This window comes from Rana temporaria, chromosome 1 (genome assembly GCF_905171775.1).
Source record: "Rana temporaria chromosome 1, aRanTem1.1, whole genome shotgun sequence".
In the NCBI taxonomy this organism is placed as follows: domain Eukaryota; kingdom Metazoa; phylum Chordata; class Amphibia; order Anura; family Ranidae; genus Rana; species Rana temporaria.
In genome coordinates this window covers 220,453,001-220,479,234 of record NC_053489.1, presented here as the reverse complement: position 1 = coordinate 220,479,234, position 26,234 = coordinate 220,453,001, and the positions used below count along the sequence as shown (strand labels likewise).

General features: G+C 42.6%; 1 protein-coding gene across 1 annotated transcript in view; it reads right to left on the bottom strand.

Moving 5' to 3' along the window:
* LOC120937435 (cationic amino acid transporter 4-like) overlaps positions 1-20,524 on the bottom strand; it is a 56,378-nt gene extending 35,854 nt beyond the window's left edge. The window contains exons 1-2 of the mRNA XM_040350682.1: positions 20,229-20,524; positions 14,339-15,391 (exon numbers count right to left, since the gene is read on the bottom strand). Coding sequence (XP_040206616.1) covers positions 14,339-15,320 — 982 coding nt within the window. The 5' untranslated portion in view covers positions 15,321-15,391; positions 20,229-20,524. The remainder of the gene's footprint in view (positions 1-14,338; positions 15,392-20,228) is intronic.
* Between the last annotated feature and the right edge of the window lie 5,710 nt (positions 20,525-26,234).

Below are 26,234 nucleotides of genomic sequence, written 5' to 3'. Positions count from 1 at the left end.
TTAATAAATTTTCCCCTAAAATTTAGAAAAATAAACTATTTTCTTCAGTTTAGGCCAATATGTATTCTTCTACATATTTTTGGTACCAAAAAAAAAAAAAAAAACACAGTTAGCGTACATTGATTAGTTTGCGCAAAAGACATTGTGGCCGCCGGCAATTCACAGGTCCCTTTATACTCCTGGATACATGTATAGAGCCATGGCAGGTCCTTTTATACGCCTATATGCATGTATAGAGCCATGACAGGCCCTCTTTATACATCTATAGAGCCATGACAGGCCCTCGTTATACTCCTTTATACATGTATAGAGCCATGACAGGTCCTCTTTATACTCCTATATACATTTATAGAGCCATGGCAGGTCCTCTTTATGTTCCTTTACATGTAAAGAGTCTCGACAGGTCCTCTATATACATGTATAGAGCCATGACAGGTCCTCTTTATACTTCTTTATACATGTATAGAGCCATGACAGGTTCTCTTTATACATCTATAGAGCCATGACAGGCCCTCGTTATACTCCTTTATACATGTATAGAGCCATGACAGGTCCTCTTTATACTCCTATATACATTTATAGAGCCATGGCAGGTCCTCTTTATGTTCCTTTACATGTAAAGAGTCTCGACAGGTCCTCTATATACATGTATAGAGCCATGACAGGTCCTCTTTATACTTCTTTATACATGTATAGAGCCATGACAGGTTCTCTTTATACATCTATAGAGCCATGACAGGCCCTTGTTATACTCCTTTATACATGTATAGAGCCATGTCACGTACTCTTTATAGTCCTATATAGATTTATAGAGCCATGACAGGTCCTCTTGATATTCCTTTACATGTAAAGAGTAATGACAGGTCCTCTATATACATGTATAGAGCCATGACAGGTCCTCTTTATACTCCTATACATGTATAGAGCAATGACAGGTCCTCTTTATACTCCTTTATACATGTATAGAGCCATGACGGGTCCCCTTTAGTTATCATGATATAAAATAATGAATGTGGGGGCCTTTTGGTTGGCGTGATTTTTTTTTCTGGGAGGGGCAGCATTTCATTCTTGGTCCCAGGCAGCACAATGTCTTGGGCCGGCACTGCCCACAACATTCTGCCATGATCACACACCATTGTTGTCACCTTTTCTGTGACATGCATTTGCGTTTTTTTTTTTTATGCATGCATTTATTGTCTGTAGTAATATTAGCATTATTTACTTAAGGGGTCTCCAAACTTCAGTACAAGCGCAGTGGCAGTGCGTCCATAAAGGGCACACGGGCGCCGCCCCCTCTCTCCTGCCACCTGTCTATTACCATAGATAGATTCATGCATTGCATGAATCTATCTATGGTTGTCGCTGCCACGCTCTATTCAGGTGCCTGGCCCCTTTCTGGCGTAGGCTCTAAGGCCTCATACAGACGAGAGGATAGCCGCTGAAAACGGTCCGCCGGACCGTTTCCAGCGGATAAATCCTCTGGCGGATTTTGATCTGATGGCTGTACACACCATCAGATCAAAATCCCCGCGGAATACATCTGCGGTGACGTGGCCGCGCCGTCGCCGCGGCGACGTGCGCGACACTGGAAGGTAAATACTTCCACGCATGCGTCAAATCAATACGACGCATGCGAGGGATGGGATCGGACGGACTTATCCGTTGAGTCTGTACAGACGACCGGATAAGTCCGGCGGACTGGATTCCAGCGTATACATTTCTTAGCATGCTAAGAAATTTTTATCCGCTGGGAATCCGTCGGCTGGATTTTTATCCGCTGGGAAATGTCCGCTCGGACGTACACACGACCGGATCTATCTGGTGGAACTGATCCGCGGATCAATCCCAGCGGATAGATCCGGTCGTGTGTACGGGGCCTAATAGGCGTCCAAAAAGGTGAACAGCGGGCGCCATGCTCGGCACTCACAGTTCACTCAGCGTTGTGTTTGGAAAGCGAATAAATATTCGCTTTCCTAACACTGAACCACCTCTCAGCCAATCAGGTACTCGGGTCTGTTACCTGATTTGCTGGAACGTCAGGCGCTGTGATTGGACGCCTATCAGGCATCCAATCATAGCAGAGGACAGGAGAAGACATTGAGGAGCGCGGAGGACATCGCCGACGTGCCCCGCTGCCCCACCGAGACAAGTACGTGCCGGGTGGGCGGGGGATGCACACTGGTGGCAGCATTTGATAGGCACAGTGTCAGCAATTGATGGGCACACTGGCAGCAATTGATGGGCACAGTAGTGGCAAGTGATGAGCACACTGGCAGCAATCGATGGGCACAGTAGCGCCAATTGATGGGCACACTGGCAGCAATTGATGGGCACAGTGGCAGCAATTGATGGGCACAGTGGCAGCAATTGATGGGCACAGTGGCAGCAATTGATGGGTACATTAGCTGCGTTTGATGGGTACAGTGACTGCGTTTGATGGGCACAGTGGCGGCAATTGATGGCACAGTGGCTGCGTTTAATGGGCACAGTGGCTGCGTTTAATGGCACAGTGGCTGCGTTTGATGTGCACAGTGGCTGCAATTGATGGGCACAGTGGCTGCGTTTGATGGGCACAGTGGCTTCAATTGATGGAGGTTTTTTTCAGTTTGTTTGCGCCCCCCAAAAAAATGTGACCACCAGCCGCCTTGCAAAAGTATTCGGCCCCCTTGAACTTTGCGACCTTTTGCCACATTTCAGGCTTCAAAACATAAAGATATAAAACTGTAATGTTTTTTGAAGAATGAACAACAAGTGGGACACAATCATGAAGTGGAACGAAATTTATTGGATATTTCAAACTTTTTTAACAAATAAAAAACTGAAAAATTGGGCGTGCAAAATTATTCAGCCACCTTAAGTTAATACTTGGCCATTCTAACACCTGGATATGTTTAGTTGTGAACCATTCCATTGTAGTTTTGCTTTATGTTTTGGATCATTGTCTTGTTGGAAGACAAATCTCCGTCCCAGTCTCAGGTCTTTTGCAGACTCCATCAGGTTTTCTTCCAGAATGGTCCTGTATTTGGCTCCATCCATCTTACCATCAATTTTAACCATCTTCCCTCTCCCTGCTGAAGAAAAGCAGGGCCAAACCATGCTGCCACCACCATGTTTCACAGTGGGGATGGTGTGTTCAGGGTGATGAGCTGTGTTGCTTTTACGCCAAACATAACGTTTTGCATTGTTGCCAAAAAGTTTGATTTTGGTTTCATCTGACCAGAGCACCTTCTTTCACATGTTTGGTGTGTCTCCCAGGTGGCTTATGGCAAACTTTAAACAACACTTTTTATGGATATCTTTAAGAAATGGCCACTCTTCCATAAAGGCCAGATTTGTGCAGTATACGACTGATTGTTGTCCTATGGACAGAGTCTCCCACCTCAGCTGTAGATCTCTGCAGTTCATCCAGAGTGATCATGGGCCTCTTGGCTGCATCTTTGATCAGTCTTCTACTTGTACGAGCTGAAAGTTTAGAGGGACGGCCAGGTCTTCGTAGATTTGCAGTGGTCTGATACTCCTTCCATTTCAATATTATCGCTTGCACAGTGCTCCTTTGGATGTTTAAAGCTTGGTAAATCTTTTTGTATTCAAATTCAGCTTTAAACTTCTCCACAACAGTATCTCGGACCTGCCTGGTGTGTTCCTTGTTCTTCATGATGCTCTCTGCGCTTTAAACGGACCTCTGAGACTATCACAGTGCAGGTGCATTTATACAGAGACTTGATTACACACAGGTGGATTCTATTTACCATCATTAGTCATTTAGGTCAACATTGGATCATTCAGAGATCCTTACTGAACTTCTGGAGAGAGTTTGCTGCACTGAAAGTAAAGGGGCTGAATAATTTTGCAAGCCCAATTTTTCAGTTTTTTATTTGTTAAAAAAGTTTGAAATATCCAATAAATTTTGTTCCACTTCATGATTGTGTCCCACTTGTTGTTGATTCTTCAAAAAAAATTACAGTTTTATATCTTTATGTTTGAAGCCTGAAATGTGGCAAAAGGTCGCAAAGTTCAAGGGGGCCGAATACTTTTGCAAGGCACTATATATATATATATATATATAAAAAAATATATATATATATAAGAGTCCGTGCTGATTGAGGAGTATTATCTTAAAGTGGAGTTCCACCCAGGAAAAAAACATTTGCCCAAAAATCATAAAAAAAATTGAAAAAAATTTATACTCACCCGAAATACCTGTTGCTATGCGGAAGTTCGTAATCTGCCTCTTCTGTAGCCCCTAGTGTGAATGGCGGCGCGGGACCTGCATCGATCGTGGGATCGGCAACGGGGGGGGGGCCATCAGCGCGGGCAAGTAGGACAGGTAAGTGTCCTTATTAAAAAGTCAGCAGCTACACTGTTAGTAGCTGCTGACTTTTAAAAAAAAAAATTACGGGTGGAATCCCGCTTTAAGCCATAAATGATTGAAGTGAAGTCCTCCTAATATCTGTAAATAGTGATTAATGCGAGGGGCGTGGCTTGCACGCGATCAGGGTGGCCGCTTGAGCGATAAGCTCTGTCAGAATACCGGGGTTTTAGCGGCAAAACCATCATTTGAATCACCGGAACCGGACGAAAATCCTCACATACGTGTACCGGAGCTCTCCCGATGTTACTGCGTAAGAGGAAAGATCAAAAGCAAGCTAAGAAGCCCACTGACATATTTGAAATGCCGGCTTCAGCGGAGAAACTGAAACAAAATGGCGACTGTGACGCTGCAGTACTACAGCCATCGTCATACACAGATCTACCAGATGATGTTCCTAGCCCATGGGAATCTGAACAGACTACTACCAATGCCCTGGACTTCTCCTCACATAGCCCTTCCTCACAAAGCCCTGCGAAAGCCAAGAGACGGATTGATGACGAAGCACAGCCTCTACACTCAGGTATGGCGCTAGTGCAACAGGTTCAAACAGGCCCCTGTAATGCGTCATCAATTGTCAATTATCCTACCTCAGGACAACCAGTGTTGGACACAACAATGAAAGAAATGCTTGTATCGTTACAAACGTCACTTATGTCTAGCTTTTCGCTTATGATGAACAATTTTTCAATTGAGATAAAAGGTTTAGGGGACAGGGTTCTTAACGTTGAAAACAAAATGGACGATCAATCTGACACTGTTAATGACCTTATTGACGCATATAAAGATTTGTCAGATGATAACGTGAGGATCAGGGCCAAGCTCGCAGACCTTGAGGACCGCTCAAGAAGAAATAATATAAAACTGAGAGGGGTCCCTGAGTCCGTGTCCCCTAACGACTTGTCAAAATATGCGAGCGATTAAATTAAATTGCCAATCTGCTGCCAGAAACATCCCAGATTGAGCGTATGATAGATCGTATTCATCACATACCCAAACACCTGGATGCTGCTGTTCCCAGAGATGTCCTGATGAAAATTCATTTTTTCCCTACTAAGGAAACGCTATTGACAAAAGCTAGAATCCTGTCTGTACTACCCGACCCGTACAGAGAAATCCATCTATATGCAGATCTTTCTCAGCATACTCTGAACTTAAAGAGACAATTAAAGACAACCACTAAAGCTTTAAATAATCACAGAATCCAATACAAGTGGAAACATCCTGCCACATTGCTGATCACCAAAAACAGAACTACTACTGTAGTGTCGAGACCTCAGGAAGGACTACAGCTTCAACTCGGGACTCAAACACAAGATGGTTACCGTCCGCCTAAAAGCAATTAACCCACAATGGACTATTGTTTTTATTCTCCTTTAAACTTATTTTTTCTTTTTCTCACTATCTACATATACCCCTGGTGTCTGATGTGTTGCTTTTAGAACTATCTTTATTGAACAATACCCCCCTATTAGTCGGTTAGATAATACACCCGACTTTCACATTTTGTATTGCATTTCTTATGCTGGCTTTTTTTTTTTTGTTATTCCACGGCTGTGGAATAGTAACATAGGGCCAGATTCACAATGGAGATACGACGGCGTATCTGCTGATACGCCGTCGTATCTCTGTTTCTATCTATGCGACTGATTCATAGAATCAGTTACGCATAGATAGCCAGAAGATCCGACAGGTGTAATTGTTTTACACTGTCAGATCTTAGGATGCAATACCGCGGCCACCACTGGGGGAAGTTTGCGTCGTAAACCAGCGTCGGGTATGCAAATTAGGAGTTACGGCGATTCACGATGGATTTTTGTGTTCGCTATGTCGCTGCTAGTCTAGTTTCCCGTCGCAAAGTTAGTCGTCGTTTTAGGTGCCCTAACTTTAGTCAGCAAGCGTATTGCTGTCTAAAGTATGGCCGTCGTTCCCGCGTCGAAATTTAAAAATCAACGTCGTTTGTGTAAGCCGTCCGGGAATACGGAATTACACTACGCGCGTCGCCGTTCAAAAAAATTACGTCACGGCGCGCAATGCACGACGGGAGTTCGGAAACGGAGAATGCGCGGTAGGTCCGGCGCGGGAGCGCGCCTAATTTAAATGGCACACCCATTTAAATTGGCCCACCTTGCGCCGGAGGCCGCCGGCGTAGGTTTTCATCGCAAGTGCTTGGTGAATAAGGCACTTGCGATGAAAAATTGCGGCGGTGTAACGTATCTACGATACGTTACGCCGCCGCTTTTCTATGTGAATCTGGCCCATATTTCTTAGTTTATTTAGAAGCAATCACATACTTGCAGTTTGTAGCTGTTTAGACTATTTGTTGTTTTATTTGACTTTTGTTTTGGTTTGATATTTATTTTGTTTCTTGTTTTAATTTTGTTTGTTTTATTTTTTTATTTTTATAGTTGTTACAAAGTTCCTGATTGTTGTCTTATCTCTTGGTCGCATCTGCTCCCAGAACATCCTACGCCCTTCAATTGATCTTCAACTACCAAAGATCAACCTAACTTGTAAGTATCTTCCAAGGAAGCTATCCACAACACTTGAACATGTCTATTAGTTTCCTCTCAATTAATGTAAACAGCTTTAACCACCCAGCTAAAAGGGCCTCAATGTGGAAATCAGCGTTGTCCTTTGGTTGTGACATACTTTGCATTCAGGAAACTCATTTTGCTCGGGATAATGCTCCACAATGCCAGCATAGATCTTACCCTCATATTTTTAAGGCAGATTATTCTCGCAAACAAAGAGGAGTTTTGATTGCTATACGTGACACTTTAGCCTTTAATCTTTTAGACTGCTACTCGGATCCGGAGGGCAGATATCTAATTTAAGTATGCACATTGGATAATATCTTGTATACAAATGTAAATATATATGCTCCAAATAATGGACAAATGAAATTCCATACGACCACTATGAACAAAATAAGAGAGTTGCAAAAAGGTCATCTTTTAATCTGCAGAGATTTCAATTTAGTGCCTGATGTAGTAATCAATTCTTCTTCCTGTACTAAAAGAATAGCTTCTCCTCTAACAGCTTTTTTTTCAGACAATGATTTATATGATGTTTGGAGGTGTTGTCACGCAACTGAGAGGGACTATACGTTCCATTCCCCACGTCACAACACGTATTCCCGAAATGTATTTATTTGTATCAGATAAATGGTTGCTGCAGAATGTACCGGATGCTCGCATCCACACTGCTACATGGTCGGATCATGCCCCAGTTAGTTTGTTGTTGAAAAACGCTAACTCAAATCACAAATCATATTTATGGCGTATCAATGATTATTTGTTGCAACAACCTGACAATATGAAATATATCTCACAAAAATTAGATGAGTTCTTTTCCGACAATTTGGGATCGGTATCCGACCCGGTAGTGGTGTGGAATGCTCATAAAGCTTTTGTACGCGGTCTTTTCATACAACTTGGTTCTCAAAAAAAAATAAAAAAGAGAAAACAAAAATTTATGAACTTACCAAAAAGTTGAGTGACGCTGATTTGGAAAATAAAACTAACTTATCTCCCTCTCTTAAATCCCACATTTTTAAACTAAGGCATGACTTACGTTCTATACTCCTAGATTCTTACAATTTAAAACTTAAGAAATTGAAAGCAAACTCTGATGTCACAAACAACAAAGCAGGGAAACTTATGGCAAACCGTAATAAGGGACACAGGCAAAAAACTAGGATATCTCATCTTTATGACCCTGTTACTCGAGATAAAATAATTAACCCGCAGTCCATCGCTGATCCCTTTAGTTCATATTATAGTGGATTATACAACCTTAACAGCGATGGTGATACTCACCATCCCTCCACTGATGAGATCCAAGATTTCCTTTCTCATATTAACCTGCCCAAACTATCAGGATACCAGCTTGAACAATTAAACGCTCCTTTCTCTAACGTTCAGATTCTATACACCATTGACTCTCTACCCAAAGCCAAAGCACCTGGTTCAGATGGGTATTCAAATGAATACTTCAAAACATTTAAAAAGCTACTCGTACCCCACTTGAAAGAATTGTATGACTCTGCTGCTTCTTTATCTTCTTTCCCGGACGAAATGCTATCTGCACTCATTATCACTCTCCCTAAACCCGGCAAGGACCCTACCTCCCCCCCGAACTTTCGTCCCATATCTCTATTGAACGTGGATTTAAAAATATACGCAAAGGTAATTGCTAACAGAATTGTCGACATACTTCCCAATCTTATAAACATGGATCAAACCGGTTTCACCAGAGGCCGCCAAACTTCTGATGCCACCAGGAGATTGATCGATATTATCCACAATGTAAACACAACTGGAACGCCTTCTCTGCTCCTTTCATTGGATGCAGAGAAGGCGTTTGATAGAGTTAATTGGACCTATTTATCACTTGCTCTTCAGAAATTTGGCTTTGAAGGTCTTATTCTAAAAGCCATACTGGCCCTTTATTCGAACCCCGCGGCACGAGTTTTTAATTCTAAACTGTTATCTAAACCATTTTGTATAACCAACGATACCCGACAAGGTTGCCCATTGTCTCCCTTGATCTTCAACTTAATGATAGAACCCTTGGCGGAACATACTAGGTCCAATTCTAAAATATCGGTTATCACTATAGGAACTAGTGTCCACAAAATTAGCTTATTCGCTGCCGATATTATTTTAATGTTGACATCTCCAGCTTCTTCCCTACTTGAAATTCAAAAAATATTGTCTTGGTTTGGTAAGGTATCATTTTACAAAATAAATGAATGCAAATCATACGCCCTAGATATATTGGTATTGATGCAGTAACAAACAATCTACTTCAACACCAATTCCCTTATACTTGGGCGGACAATAGCATCCCATACCTTGACATTCATCTAACAGGTCCACTAAATCTTTATTTACACATAAATATATTCTCCTTAAAAATAAACTACAAACGGATTTACGTGATCTAGGAAAGCACGAATTCTCTTGGTGGGGCAGATTGTCTGCATTCAAAATGATCCACTTGCCTCAAGTCTTATATTTGTTTAGAAGTTTGCCTATCCCAGTCCCTATTCATTTTTTTTAAATCTCTACAATCGATCCTTTCCAAATATATTTGGAAAGGAAAAAAATCTAGATGTGCCCATTACAAATTGATAAAACATAGAATGTGGGGAGGAGTAGGTTATATTGACTTTCAGGATTATTTCTATGCATCAATAATGTCTCAAATGAAAGAATGGTTTCAACCCTCTCCAACAACTAAATGGGGATTGATTGAATCCTCCTACTGTAATCAACTACCAACTAATTTATGGCTCTTTGGTGCACATATGGGGATTGAAATTCCCACACATATACCTCCCACAATGAAAATATCCATTTCTATGTGGCTTAGAGTTTTGAAATCTGTAGAATCTTCTGATCAGAAAATTGCAGTAGATATCCCTTTTAAAGTGTTACATCTTTTGATGTTCCGCGCCCCTTTGAACCTTTGGAGCGAACAAGGCCTTAAATATATTTGCGATCTTTACGATAAAGACACGTTTAAATCATTCCACACCATCCAATCTGAATTTAATTTGCCTCAAGATTGCCGCACTCACTACACGCAAATAGCAAAACGCTTACATAACTTAAACGTCAAAACTCTACACCTACATATATCGATGTGGTACTTTTTAACATCTCTTGAACCCAAAAAAAAAGGATATTATCCTTTTTTACAATGTATTGCAAGAAAAAAGAAACTTCACAAAAACCCCTTCACATTTAAAATGGGAAAAAGATTTGGAACAATCTTATACAAACAGCCAATGGCATGCTGCTTGCAAAATGAACCAATCAACTTCTAAATGTACGTCCTTATGGGAATTATCAATAAAGATTACACTGAGATGGTATCATACACCAGATGTTCTGTCCAAATTTAGCTGCCAACAGTCTAACGAATGCTGGAGGCTTTGTGGAAACAAAGGGGACTTACTCCATATTTTATGGAGCTGTCCCATGCTTACTAAATACTGGACAGAAATATTTGGAATAATTTCTGTGATGATAGGATCATGGACAGTTCCTGACCCGGCTTTAGCTTTATTATCATTGGGTATTGACGAATTTCTGGTCAACTTCTGAAGTTCTATTGTCCATTTGCTTATGGCCGCCAGATTGTCGATCACTAGAAAATGGAAAGACCCTTGCCCTCCCTCCATTCTTGAGGCTATTGATTTAAAGGGACACTAAAGGGAAGATGTTTTTGCTTTAAAAATAACAAACGTGTTATACTTACCTCCGCTGTGCAGTTCGTTTTGCACAGAGTGACCCCGATCCGTGTCTTCTGGGTTCCCTCGGCGGCTGTCTCTGCTCCTTCTCACAAAAGCTTTCCACGTTCATGCGAGCTCCCTCGCATGGTGGAAAGCTTTTGCGAGCGCGCTTCCGTGATACAGCGGCGGCCATAGCCACCAACTGTATCACTCGGCCCCGCCCCCCGGCGCGCCGCGTCATCCGATGTGATTGACAGCAGCGCCAGCCAATGGCTGCGCTGCTATCAATCCGCCCAGCCTAGCCAATTAACGGCCAGGCTGGGAAACAAACAGGAGGACGAGAACGCGCACAGGACTTTCGAGGGGTGAGGTAAGCCAAACGGGGGCTCGGGGGGGGGGTGGGGCTCTGCCGTCAGATGTTTTTTTACCTTAATGCATAGGATGCATTAAGGTAAAAAAACTTTTACCTTTACAACCCCTTTAACCAATCTCCATTTCACGTATGAACGTATGATTGCCGTCTCATCAAGTACTCTATATAAACATGATGTTTCCTGGGCCCCTTGGAAGACCTGGTACGAACTAAGTGTATAGAAGTTCACAATTATATCTTTTCTATTAGTTGTCAATGTTTGTGGTTATTTCTACAGTGATTTAGTTTCAAATATTGACAATCCCTTATAAACAGCTAAGAGTAGATTTGCCTTCAGTTAGGTTAATGCATGTTTATATTCTTATAACGTTGATTTCATAACAAATCTAATGTTGACGCTAAACTCCACGTAACAACATAGTAGATGTTTGTTTTATTTTACTATTATTCATCCTTTTCTGCCTATATATGAATTCATATATATTGAAATTTGATTACTATTTTATGCTTCACATGCCGTTTATTGACGCATTATATACATATACTGTAACACTGCTTTGTAACTTGATTATATGTTATTTAAATACCAATACAAATTATTGAAAGAAAAAAAATAGTAATTAATGCTTGTGTAAAGCTTGAAGGAGGAAAAGCCCAGGGAGGAAAGGTCTCCTTTACATGCCTGGTGGTCACTTTGTGGCCTTGGATATCTGGATAACTTGGATATTCAGGTGAAACACTTTGATTGAAGCACATTGCACTTTTTAGGAAGCAATGGCCCAGATTCAGGTACATTTGCGCTCTATTTGCGGAGGCGCAGGGCAACGATTTTGCCTTGCGCCCCCGCAAATATTTTGCGCTGCCCTCGATTCACGGAGCAGTAGCTCTGTAAATTGCGAGGGCGCGCCGGCAAAATTGCCCGGCGTAAGCGCGCGCAATGTAAATGATCCCGCCGGGGGCGGGAATCATTTAAATTAGGCGCACTCCCGCGCTGAGCGTAGAGCGCATGCTCCGTCGGGAAACTTTCCCGACGTGCATTGCGGCAAATGACGTCGCAAGGACGTCATTTGCTTCAAAGTGAACGTGAATGGCGTCCAGCGCCATTCACGAATCACTTACGCAAACGACGTAGATTTCAAATTTTGCGACGCGGGAACGACGGGTATCCTTAGCATTGGCTGCGCCTGCTATTAGCAGGAGCAGCCTTACGCTAAGCACGCCGTACGGAAACGACGTAACTTGCGTACGCAGGGCCCGCGCAACAATTGTGAATCGGTGTTAGTATGCAATTTGCATACTATACGCTGATCACAATGGGAGCGCCCCCTATCGGTCAACGCAAGAATGCAGCCTAAAATCAGCGTGGCATAAGAGCCTTATGCCACGCAGATTTTAGGCTGCAGTCGGCGTTACGATGTTCCTGAATCAGGAGCATTCGTAACGCCGGAGCAAGTAAGCAATTGCGCTGCGTAACCTATGGTTACACAGGCGCAATTGCTTCTTGAATCTGGGCCACTGTGTTGGAGTATTAGAAGACCTGAACCATTATATTGTTTATTGAATACCTATAAGGACTTTTTGACCAATTTTGACACTTGGCACTTTGATATTGTAATTTGCATATATCCTTATTGCACCCTTCACTTTTATTATTATGTTCATTAGATATCACAAATTTTGGAGCTGCACTAGAATATTTTGAATTTAATATTGGTTCCTATATATATTTTTTTTTCCTCAACTTATTAAAACTGACTATGATTGACAAAATCCAATATGCTGCTTGACCTGCTGACACATGATTTGTTTTCCTCACACTCCAAATTGTGAAGACACTCCCTGCCCTAGAAACTATTTTCTTTTAAGATGACATTTTAAAACTGCTCATTATGGATACCCCCAAGTTATTAGGCCTCATGCACACTGGACGTTATAAAAACGCCAGTAGATTTAGCTGTAGAATGCTATGTTAAAAACGTGAGTTTTGCAGCATCCTTCCATTAGAGTTTTTTTTTAAGCAAAAAACTCCCACAAAGACTCATGAACGCCGAATAACCATGGTTTTCTGTGTTTTTACAGCTGATAAACTCCTCCTCAAACGCACCAGTTCTTTTTTTCCCCCAGAGAGAGGGATGCAAGGAGGGCCGCATATACCTGCTAATAAATGAAGATAACATTACACAGCCCCCACACCTCTGGCCCCCCTTTACATTACACAGCCCCCTACACCTCTTGACCACTTTACATTACACATTCCCATACCTCTGAACCCCTTTAAATTACACAGCCCCCCTTTACAATAAACAGACCCCCCTGTGCATCACACCGCCTCCACAGCTGTGTAAGCACAGAGGTATGGGGCGCTTTAAAAAAAGTCTTAATTTTTTAAAAGGACAGTGTAAAAAAAATGTAATTTCAATTTGGTGCCTTTAAGTCTTCCATAAACCGGAAGTGATGTCATGACATCGCTTCCGGGTTATTAGATCTGAGACCCGATCAAAGCCGATTCTGGCTTCGTTCGGGTCTCTGGCCAGCCAGCGGACGTGCTGGCTGGTCGCTCGGGCCTCCCGTTGGGACGGGAGAGCCTAGGCAAGCCATTGAAGGCGGCGGGGGGAGTCGCCTCCCGCTGCTTGGGATAACAGCCGAACGATTGTCCCAAGAAAGCCAAACGGCGGCTCTAGAAAAATGGTACCGGGGTGATGCCTGCAGCTACAACCCCTTCAAGCTGAGGCCGCATATTTGCATAAACTCAGTGGGAGAATGCCCCTTACTTTGGTGGTCAGTGGTGGGAAAAATTACCCTTTTACATTGGTGGTCAGAATGACCACCGTTACAGATAACTAGAAAGATCATTGGTGTCATACTGCTGGCTCTGCCAAGTGGTGTTAGACCCAAAACTATGCACCATCAGATGGAAGTTCAATCAGCAACAGCTCAAGGAACTCCTAGCAACCACTGGAGGAACCCTAGCGTTTCATGGACTCCGGGTTGAGAAAAGCTGACCTAATAACTGGCACAGGGAAATTGCCATTCTTCCTAGTGGTGTACATTGCATAGCATTTGGTAAAAGTCTGTGTGTCAAACCGATTGCTAATTTAGGTTGGCTTTTTGCCCCTACACTATGTTCTCATTGTCGGATCAGCTGCAGAAAAGGTATGTATACAGATTTTTTCTTTTCAGGACTAGATAGGTTAGTGTTAGAATGTTGGTGGCTATTGATGCAGGGTTTTTAGTTTTAGCCTGGACTTCCACTTTAAGGACTGATGTTAGAAGCCACTGTGCTAAAATATTGTGAACTTGTGTTGTACTGCAAAATTAGTAAACCAAAATGAACTTCATATTTAAAACTTACCACAAATGGATCCAGCAGCTACGATAAATCCTGCCCAGGAATAGCCTCTCCTGTAAAAAGCATCAGAAAAGGCAGAGTCGGGTATTAATGTATTCCAAGGCACCATGAGAGTCAGGACAGTGGACACCAGAATGTACGCCCCTGTGGCAAGGCCTAGAGACACAGCGGTCGCAATGGGAACAGATTTCTGAGGATTCCTTGCTTCTTCACTTGATGCTGCAATGACGTCAAACCCAACAAACGAATAAAAACACGTAGCAGTGCCAGACATAATTCCAGAAAACCCAAACGGAGCAAAGCCCCCATGGTCAGCTGACCAGTTCTTTGGTTCTGCCAGGATGAAGCCAAATACGACAATGAAAAGGATTATTCCCATACTAATGGCAGCAAAGATGTGATTCAGCCAGGATGACACCCTAACCCCAAATGCAATAAATGCTGTGGCAAAGAGCAAGATTCCTGCAGCAAGAAAATCAGGGTAGTGAGCCAAGAACTGCACATTCCAGGTTCCAATGTGAGTTTCCGTAAAGTTTTTTATTTTATGGTCAAATATGGAGTCCAGATAGCCGCTCCAAGCTCTTGCTACAGATGCACCACCAATCATATATTCTAAAATCACATTCCAGCCAATCAGAAATGCCCAAAGTTCACCAACTGAAACGTATGTAAACATGTATGCGGAACCAGTTTTTGGCACCCGTGCGCCAAATTCAGCATAGCACAGAGCCGCAAGTAGAGAGGCAATTCCGGCAATGAGAAATGATATGACCACAGCTGGGCCTGCTATTTCCTTGGCTACAGTGCCAGTAAGTACATAAAGACCAGAACCCACCATTCCACCCACACCTAAAAGGGTGAGATCAAGAGTGGAAAGGCATCTCTTCAGCGAGGTCTCCATTAAGTCATCTTCCAGAGTCTTCACCCTGTTCAGTTTCTGGCAGAACCGAACAAAAGTGGCAGTAGAAGGTAAGCTGTTCCCCATCTTGGAAGTCGTTTCTTTACCGCGTGCTAAGGATTGTAGATTAGCGTGAAGATATCTTCATGTCAGCTGGTCTGTAATCCAAAAAAGAAATATTAAATAAGAGGTTATTTTCTAAAATGTTCTAAACCTACCCTATGCGATACGAGTGTTGCTGGCGCAAGTGAAAACCAAAATTATTCTATAATAGTGGGTATGCTGCAATCAGAAGAAAAGGGGCAAGACACCCAATGGTGTCTAGTCCTTAAAAAATGAATGTGGTATTTGAATTGCGCTCCCCTGGTGGTTCATCTATCGCCACCTACTTCTGGGCAATAGTTTTGATTATTAACCCCAATACATATCATCTCTATTTGACAATACACCGAATAAATATAAATGTGTATAAAAGTGTGCCAAGTGCTTATATACAGATATTTTTCTCAGAAAAAAATGCAAAAAAATACATATATGTGCTCTACACTTATTAAATAGTGCTCTTATAAGGCATGTGTTCCCCTATGCCAGATTCAAAAAAATCACTACCACAGAAACAAACAAATATTATAATAACCACAAAAAAATTTAAAATGTATATATGGAAAAAAAATATATATGTGTGATCATTAGATAGAGGTTTTCTAGATTGGTCCTCTTCTCATTAAAGTCCCAATATGCTAGCCAAGTGCTTATATAACGATCAATGCTTCTCCAGCCGTGTATGCAAAACAGGTGAAAGATAAAAGCCGTTCCTCTCGTGTTCCCCCTACGCCTATCTCACGATCAGCGCGTGGTTCCGTAGATGTCAGCAGCCTCTACGCGTTTTGCAAGGTATATTGTGTCCTCAGGAATCTCCCTGTTTATTATTTTTGCAAAAAAAAAAAAAAAACACACACTTATGCCTTTACAATAACTTTAAACCCAAAAATCAAAATGTATTATATTGCAGCTTACCAGTCCTTATATGTGGTAGCTGCATTCCTTTTCTATTTTTAGGCTTTTTATTAACCCTCCTGGCGGTATCCCCGAGCGTGACTCGGGGTGGGTTTTTTATGTTGTGATCGGTATCCCAGAGTCACGTAGATATGCAGAGCCTGCAGCGTGCGCTGGCTTACCTTGTCCTGGATCCAGCGATGTCACCGCGCTGTGTGAGCGAGCAGGACCTCGCTCGATTCACACAGTGTCCTCCTGTGCCGCTGATCTCCGTTCCCTGCGACGTTACGACGCACGGGAGCGGAGAACGGCGCCAAATTCAAAAATGTAAACAAACACTATACATACAGTATACTGTAATCTTATAGATTACAGTACTGTATGTAAAAAAAAAACACACCCCCCTTGTCCCTAGTGGTCTGCCCAGTGCCCTACATGTCATTTTATATAATGAAAACCTTTCTTTCTCCCTGCAAACTGTAGATTGTCCATAGCAACCAAAAGTGTCCCTTTATGTCAAAAATGGTTTTAGATCAGCTAAAAAACAGCGATAATAAATTATAATCACTTGCAGAATTGTGCGATAGCGATTTGTGGGGAAATTCGTCATAAAAAAAAAAAAAAATGACAGCAACAATTCTGCAACTGAGAAAATTAAAGTGATTTTGATTTGATTACATTATTGAATATTTTTTATTAGAATTATATTATTATTTGTTATGATTATTTATAATTATTAATTATATTATAATTTATAATTTTGTTTTTTAAAAAATGTCATACCCGGGATGCCTATTAGATTCTTGTTTGGTCAGATTTAAGTGAGTTATTCCTAAGAATTACAGGCCTACAGTATAAAACGCCAAATTTCCTTGCAAATAATTGTACCGCTTTTGGTACGTAATTCCAGACAGAATCATACCGCCAGGGAGGTTAATAATTATTTTTTCACATTATTTTCACTTGTCAGCAAGTCTACTGATTCAACTTCCTTTTACTGCCACCATGCGCAAGTCATGCGGTGATGGCCGTAGGGCTGTGGGGGGTTTACACACACTCCTGGCAGCTGCAACCTCCAGCGAGTGTGTGTATACACCACAAGCCAACTGTCTTCTTTCTAATGAAAGGGATGAGGTGGCTGTACAGCTGCCCAATTACTTTTTGAGACCCCTTAGTTTGCCCACCCTCTCAGTGCAACCTCCCCTGCCATTCTTCCCAGACTCCGCTGTCCCACCTGCTGGCCTGGGACCTGCAAAGAATGGACCTGAAAGACACAGTTTTTTGGTGGCACCTTCATCCTATTTTTTATAAATGTGCTTGATAAACCACTGCACAAATAATGTGCGATATAAAAAATTGGAACTACCACCATTTCATTTTTTACAGGGTGTCTGTCCGCTTTCAGAATATATCTATATTGTATGGGGGTTGGGTTTTTCACTAATCTTCAGGACAAAAATGAATTTTATAACGGATGCAAAAAACAAAGAAAAAAAAAGTTCTGCCAGTGAAAGGGTTAAAGCGGAGGTTCACCCAAAACTGAACCTCCGCTTTTCGGAACCCTCCCCCCCTCCGGTGTCACATTTGACACCTTTCAGGGGGGAGGGGGTGCAGATACCTGTATAAAACAGGTATTTGCACCACTTCCGGGTATAGACTCCCACGGGAGTCCGGCCCCTCCGCGTCACCCCCTCCCCCCGTTGTGTTCTGGGAAACACTTAGCTCCCAGAACACAGCAGGGACCAGTGGGAACTTCACAGTGCGACTCGAGCATGCGCAGTAGGGAACCGAGCAGTGAAGCCGCAGCGCTTCACTTCCCGATTCCCTTACCGAGGATGGCGGCGGGGGAAGCCGAGAGCTGAGCTGCCGCTCGGCTTCGGTTGCCGATGTCGCGGGCGACTTGGACAGGTAAGTGTTAATTTTTTTAAAGTCAGCAGCTGCTGTATTTGTAGCTGCTGGCTTTTTAAAAAAAAAATTCAGATGAACCCCCGCTTTAACAGACCAAGCAGTCCAGCAAAAGTAACAGTTAGGTTGAGACAAACTATTTGAACACTGATAAAGGAAAGTTAAATATTGAAAGCACCCCTATGTAAAACCTTTATCTCAAAAAGGAAAAAAATCTGTTGCTGTGACTGCTGCTTATAAATAGGGATGAGCCGAACACCCCCCCGGATTGGTTCGCAGCAGAACATGCGAACAGGCAAAAAATTAGTTTGAACACGTGAACACCATTACAGTCTATGGGACACGAACATAAAAAATTAAAAAGTGCTCATTTTAAAGGTTAGTATGACAGTTATTGTCATATAAAGTGTTTGGGGACCTGGTTGCCCCATGGGACATGTATTAATGCAAATTTTTTTTTTAAAAACTAAAGTTTTTTCGGGAGCAGTGATTTTAATAATGCTTAAAGTGAAACAATAAAAGTGAAATATTCCTTTAAATTTCGTAGCTGGGGTGTCTATAGTATGCCTGTAAAGTAGCGCATGTTTCTCGTGTTTATAACAGTCTCTGAAAATGATATTTCGAAAGGAAAAAAAGTAATTTAAAACTACTCGCGGCTATAATGAATTGTCGGTTCCTGACAATACAGATAAAAGTCATTGAAAAATAAAAAATTAAAATGCGTGGGGGTCCCCCCAAATTCCATTACCAGGCCCTTCAAGTCTGGTATGGATATTAAGGGGAACTCTGCGCCAAAATAAAAAAAAATGGCGTGGGGTTCCCCCCAAAAATACCAGACCCTTATCCGAGCACGCAACCTGGCAGGCCGCAGGAAAAGAGGGGGCGAGAGAGCGACCCCCCTCCTGAATCGTACCAGGCCACATGCCCTCAACACGGGGAGGATGTCCCCATGTTGATGGGGACAAGGGGCTCATCCCCACAACCCTTGCCCGGTGGTTGTGGGGGACAAGGGTGGAGGGTTTAACAAAGGGGACCCCCCATGTGAATTGGTAAGGGGTACATTGTACCCCTACCATTTCACAAAAAAAGTGTCAAAATTTTAAAAACGACAGTAGACGGCTTGGGACAAGTCCTTTCTTAAAACATAAATAAATAAAAAAGATTCCAGCAATGTAATCCATTCTCGGTATCCAGCGATGATCTCCAGCGAGGATAGACACACGCGATCCTGCCTCCCCTGGAGGCACCCCACGAATGACGCGCCGCCAGCCTGACAGCTCTTATATAGCTGAGGGCGGGGCCAGAGACGCAAGGGGAATCGCCAGGGTTACCCAGTGACGTGTACGGGCGACCCCGCCCCCTCTGATGAAACGGAAAAACACCCCTCTCACGATGGGCTGTTTTGGGGCAGGGGGGAGTGTGTCTGTAAAAGCAGCCAAACGGTTGGTGTCAGGTGGGGAGTTATGCTTTTATACGGTCTGTATCTCCCTATCTCGGGTACACTTATCGCATTTCAGGTCTCTAAGTGTTATCTGTGCATGCTTCACTGTCTTACTAGTGCCACATCTTACACATGTCTGCTTATCCTTAAGATTCTGGTTGGAGTGTCTAATCAGCCCATAGTTACATAGTTAGTCAGGTTGAAAAAAGACAAGTCCATCCAGTTCAACCACAAAAAAATAAACAAATAAAATAAAAAACACAGTACAATCCCATACACCCAACTCCATACCCAAAGTTGATTCAGAGGAAGGCAAAAACCCCCAGCAGAGCATGATCCAATTTGCTACAGCAGGGGAAAAAATTCCTTCCTGATCCCCCGAGAGGCGATCGGATTTACTCTGGATCAACTTTACCTACAAATCTTAGTATTCAGCTTTCAGTGAGCTCAGTAAGTGACATGTATCCAGCCATACACGGTCTGGTATTCACAGATCCACATATTTTGTGTCACATTGGTGGTAGGTAGAGACTGGGCAGGGTTTGGTATGGGAATTTGAGGTTGTTGTGCGGTTTGTGGTTGATGGAGCTGTATTGGGTCACAGCGTCCATGGCCACATGAGGTGGGTGTTGGTACAAAAGGGTGTTTCTTACCTTTACCAGGTTGCTCGAGCCTCATACTTAGCACATGTGGGACTTTAGCTTGTGCGGTGGCAAATCTCCTCATCTGTTTCACGTTTCGTTTTCATGCATCATGACATTTTTTTACTAGTTAGTTGCCTGACATGTTTTTCAGGTTTTCCTTAGGCCTGAGGTACTTTGTAATTTGCCTGCTATGTTTCAGGTTGCTCGGCCTCTGTATTTCAGGGGGTTGACAAATTTTCAGTCCTGCTCATAAGTAGTATTTCAGGGTTGGCCTCGGTCACCAGGTGCAGGATAAAAGAGAAAATCTAGGTCGAAGGCAAGTTATAGTTGCTGTTTATGTGCAGTTCTTGCTTGGATATGAGTACTTCTGGTTTCGCTACTTACCGGTTTCTTGTTGAATAAACATGTGTGACAAAAATAATGCGTTTAAAAATTAACATACACAAATACATAAGTAAATGGATAAATAAAGTCTAATAATCCACCACCAAGTGCCAGTATATTTGCTGGTTCATCAAACGTGACGATGAAAAACAATGGTGTCTCCAAAGAAAAGTGCGTCTCCTTTCACCAGCTACTAGGCAAGTATCCTACTCACCGGACGAAATTAACACCCATGTTTGGCATCGTCACGTTTGATGAACTAGAAAATATACTGGCACTTGGTGGTGGATTATTGGACTTTATTTATCCATTTACTTACCCGTTTGCGTATGTTATTTTTGAAACACATTTTTGTCACATCTTTATTGTTTAGCACGGTATGGAATCACAGTTGTTTTATTTATATATTTGAAGCCTTTGAGCTTTACTAGCTGTTGCTTCACTTAAACATTGTATTATATTGTTTAGCATATTTCCAGGGTGCGCAGGAGGAAGGGGTTTGTAGATCCCTTTATTTTTCTTTCATCATTTCTAATTGGCTTGTGCAATGGCAAGTCTCTTCATCCATTTCTCATATAGTACACGTTAGGCTGTTTCATATGTTATTGTCATTACACTATTCACTACAATAGACCTGACACGCCTTCGGGTTCCCGTAGGCCTAGGTTACGTTTTTAATTGGCCTGCTTCACCTCAGGTTACTCGTCCTCTGTAATTTTATATGGTGAACGCTTTCTTAGTCTCATACGATGCAAACACTTCCTCTTAAGCCCATATAAAAAGAAAAAAAAAAAAGATAATTGGTTGGAAGGGTGAAGCTCCTCATTGTTCTCATATACCAAGCCTGTACGCCTTGATTCTGTCTGAAGAGTTTTCACTCAAGTATGCATCCAGGCCGACCGAATAATGTTTATATCAGCTTTGAATAAAACTGAGCATAGGGAACGGTCTCTGAATGAAGCCGGCATATTCCCTCTAGACTGGGATCCTAACCCAGGAGTTCCAGATATTTAACCATGCTGGACTCCCCTATGCCCAGCGCCATGCTACTGACTGATCTGTTATATTTGTATGATTTCATGTTTCCATTAACACACGCTTCCATAGAGGAATATGGCCTTTAAAAACTTGCCACATGCACATATGGGGAGCTTTTTGCAGGTGTGTGTTATTTACGAGGCTGCTAGGGCCGCCTCTAGCAAGTCTAAAGGCCCAGGGTATAGCAGTAATGGCATACCAAAGCAAACTCCTGCTGACAGATCAGTCAGTAGCATGGCTGGGCCTAGGGGAGTCCAGCATGGTTAAATATCTGGAACTCCTGGGTTGGGTTCCCAGTCTAGTGGGAATATGCTGACTTCATTCAGAGACAGTTCCCTATGCTGATATAAACATTATTCGGTCGGCCTGGAACAAGTGGATCCTAACCTAGCATTATCCTAGGAGTCTGGTCCCAGGGATATGCTGGAATTTCAGTGGATGGTCAGAAGGGAAGATCCTTCATACCCGTTACCTGGGAGCAGGTTGCGAGGGCTGGACTCTAGGGATAGAATCCAGGCCTGGAAGAGACCACGGCTCAGGGAAGGTGATCAAGCTCCAAGGGAGCCTTATCCGTCAGCCTTCTAGAGCTACGGATGGAGAATCTGGCTTAAAGGGTCACTAAAGGAAAAAACATTTTTTGCTGAAATTACAGGGTATAGACACGTAAATGTTAACCGATTCCTTTTAAAAATGATTACAAATAATTTAAAATCAATCATATAATGTGCCTGCAGTTTAGTTTCACTTTTAAACTGTTTTCATGTTCCTGTGAAGTAAAGAGACACACAGAACAAAAACAAACAAATCCAGGGCAGTGTTTTGTTTTTAAAATGAATCTGATTGGTTCTGTTAAGTTTTAGACACACACAGTAATGACAGCTTAGACCTACAGTGAAAAGCTCCCAGTATGATGATTATAAGGAAACAGGCAACCAGGAAGTGTGGAGATCAGAGCAGTTTTACAGCAATATCAAAGCAAAAACGAGCAATGGAGGACATGAAACCAGGACTGCAGTAAGCTAAAAAAAAAAAAAAATTCCTTTAGTGATCCTTTAAGGGCCTGAACGTTCAAGTAACAGGGTTGCTCTGTCTGAATACAATCTGACAATGCCTCTCTAGGGGGTTTGCTTTGTTTACCAGAGAAGAGCTTGTGCCTTGCCTACTGACAATCATCATTTCATGGAATACTAGATTGGCAGGCGATTCACTAGAGCCGTCTACAATTATGTCCGGGGGATTAACCTCAACACCCCGTCTTTTTTCTGACCAAATCCCACAGAAACGGTACCCCGTACATAGGGGTGTTGACGTCCAGGTTCAACAAGAAATTGAACAACTTTGTGTCAAGGACAAAGGATCCACCCGCATGCGGAACAGAGATCCTGGGGGACCAGTCGTCGCTGGTTTATGCGTTTTCTCCCCCCAGGGCCTCAACTTTCGTGGCTTCCATGCTACATCAGAAGAACGGAAGCTGACCTAATTGCTCCGGCATAGGACCTGACGGTGCAGGGACAGCAGAGGTGATCGTAGAGGAACCAAGGCCCCTTACGGCTTGTCCAGGCCTGCTTCGCAGGGTTACATCCTGTCTTGCATACAGGGGTATTAATGGTCTGGCTGTTATAGCCCACATTCTTGAGGATCAGGGCTTTCAGAATCAGCGGCAATTACCTTGATTCATACAGGAGAGCTGGCCTCCAGGACCAAATATCCTAGGATCTGGAAGGCCCATGTTCCTGGTGTGAAACCAAGGGGTGGCATCCTTGGTAGTATGTCTTAGGAAAGATTCTTGCCTTCCTACATTGGAAAGGAGATGGAGCTAGCCTTAAGTTCCATCAAGGATCCGATCTCGGCCTTGTCAATATTTTCAAAGGTCGCTTGTGACACACTCTTGATCCGGGCCGTTATACAAGGAGTGACGTGTATAAGTCCACTAGTTAGGTCGCCCTTAGGCTCGGAAGATTGGATCTAGTTGTGTCAGCTTACAAGGTCAGCACCTTGGGCTGATGCACCATATTCCCTTCATTCTTCTAAAGAGGGAATTGGTGTTCATGGTTGCGGTTGCATCTGCAAGAAAGTATTGGCAACTTTCTTTGTATAGAGCCGTACTTAATTATTTTCTCAAGAAGGGTGATGTTAAATCCTCACCCAACCTTATTTACTAGAAGGATCTAGTGTTCTTTTGAATCCAAGATATTCTTGCCTTCCCCTTTTTTTTTTTCCCAAGACCTTGGTCCGCGGAAGGAAGGTTATTGCTTTCTCTCAATAGAGATGAGAGCAGTTAAAGATCCATCTGAAGGTTTTCAGATATAGAAACCTTTTTTTTTTTTTTCCATCATTATTACAAAATACAGTTCATCTTCCTACCTATACATGAAATGTTTAACATACATTTCCCTTCCCCATTCTACCCGATCTCAGCATGGTCACCTTAACCATCAAACAGTTTCTTGCATATAAGATACCCCGGAATCCCTGGTTACTAATCTTCTCTGTGGTACCATCTTCTTGTCTATGCTAGGGGTTAAGCCAAAATGTTTCTCTACAGAGGTCAAAATCTCCATAATCTATGGAAAATGCGCGTGAGTGACCTAAGGGGGGATTATGGAGGGGGGGGGATACAGAAGAAGAGGAGAAAGAAAAAACAAAGACCCCATTGAAGTCTAAGGGACTCGAGCGTTCGAATTCAAAAGTGCTAATTTTAAAGCCTAATATGCAAGTTATTGTCGTAAAACGGGTTTGAGAACCCGGGTCTTGCCCCAGGGAACATGTAGCACCCCCTGCTCCATCCTCACTGGCTGTGATTGACAGTACACGCACAGGCCTAACAGGGTGACATCACATCATCACAATTCAGATTATCAAACCATAATAAAAACAGTGTGCAAATAAAAAAAACATTATCACTAGTCACTTTCTCTGATCTTCTAAAATAAACAAAATACACATGGAGGAGAAAGATAATAAAAATACTGCTTTTTAGATCAATCGTCTGCTAATCTGATCATTAGTACACAGCTTTTGAGAGCCAATCACAAAAGTTTATGCAAAATTATCCAAAGGGACAAGCACAAAACGATTTTCCTATAATTAGTATAGTATTTGTACGGCATAAAATCATGTGACCAAGACCACGCATGCTCGGAAACAAATGATTACAATGTAATACATGACATCACTTCTAAAGTTGTTAAAATTCTCGTTTTAGTATAGGGGGCAAAATGATTAAGAAGAGCATACATACCCTACTCCTCACTTCCAGCAGGCTCCCTCCAGTGCTACAACTTGTCCCTGCAGCTGCTATGAAAGCTGCAACTGCCTCTGATCACATTCCAGCCTCCTAGATGTACATAATAGAGTTAATGTCCATGTATTCTATACGAGAATGCCGAGGCTCTGGGCAGAGCCGTACTGGAGCAAGGAATCTGGGAGGTGATAGCCTTATTGAGCCGGGCTTTAAAGGGGTTGTAAAGGTTTTTAATTTCTAAATAGATTCCTTTAAGCTAGTGCATTGTTGGTTCACTTACCTTTTCCTTAGATTTCCCTTCTAAGCTTGCCCCCCATCATCCGAGCTGTTCTAAATGGGGGCTAATCAGCGTGCTCACCCCCTCCCTTGGGACTACACCCCTGCGGGGAGACGTAAAGAGTGCCCCCTTGTCCTCAGTGTTGACCGTAAAGTGAATAACTCAACACCAAGTTCACTGTATGGACCTCTTATATATTTGTACATGTTGATCATATCCCCCCTTATTCTCCTCTTCTCAAGAGTGAATACATTTAGTTCCTCTAATCTTTCCTCATAGCTGAGCTCCTCCATGCCTCTTATCAGTTTGGTTGCCCTTCTCTGCACTTTCTCCAGTTCTCCGATGTCCTTTTTGAGAACTGGTGCCCAAAACTGAACTGCATATTCCAGATGAGGTCTTACTAATGATTTGTACAGGGGCAAAATTATATCTCTGTCTCTGGAGTCCATACCTCTCTTAATACAAGAAAGGACTTTGCTCGCTTTGGAAACCGCAGCTTGGCATTGCATGTTATTATTGAGCTTATGATCAACTAAAACCCCCAGATCCTTCTCCACTACAGACCCCCCCAGTTGTACTCCCCCTAGTATGTATGATGCATGCATATTCTTAGCCCCCAAGTGCATAACTTTACATTTATCAACATTAAACCTCATCTGCCACTTAGTCGCCCAATCAGACAGAGCATTGAGGTCGGCTTGTAAATTGGAGACATCCTGTAAGGACGTTATTCCACTGCATAGCTTGGTGTCATCTGCAAAGACAGAAATGTTACTTTTGATCCCAGACCCAATATCATTTATAAATATATTGAAAAGTAAGGGTCCCAGCACTGAACCTTGGGGTACACCACTCATAACATTGTTATGAGGGGTATTGTCAAGAGGAAGATAAGAGACACCAGACTCAGCAATGCAGACTAACTGAAGGCAGCTATCAAAGCAATCTGGGCTTCCATAAAACCTCAGCAGTGCCACAGACTGATTGCATCCAGGCAAAAGGAGCCCCAACCAAGTATTGAGTGCCTACTATACTGTATATGGACATACTTCTCACTAAGCAAACATTTCGC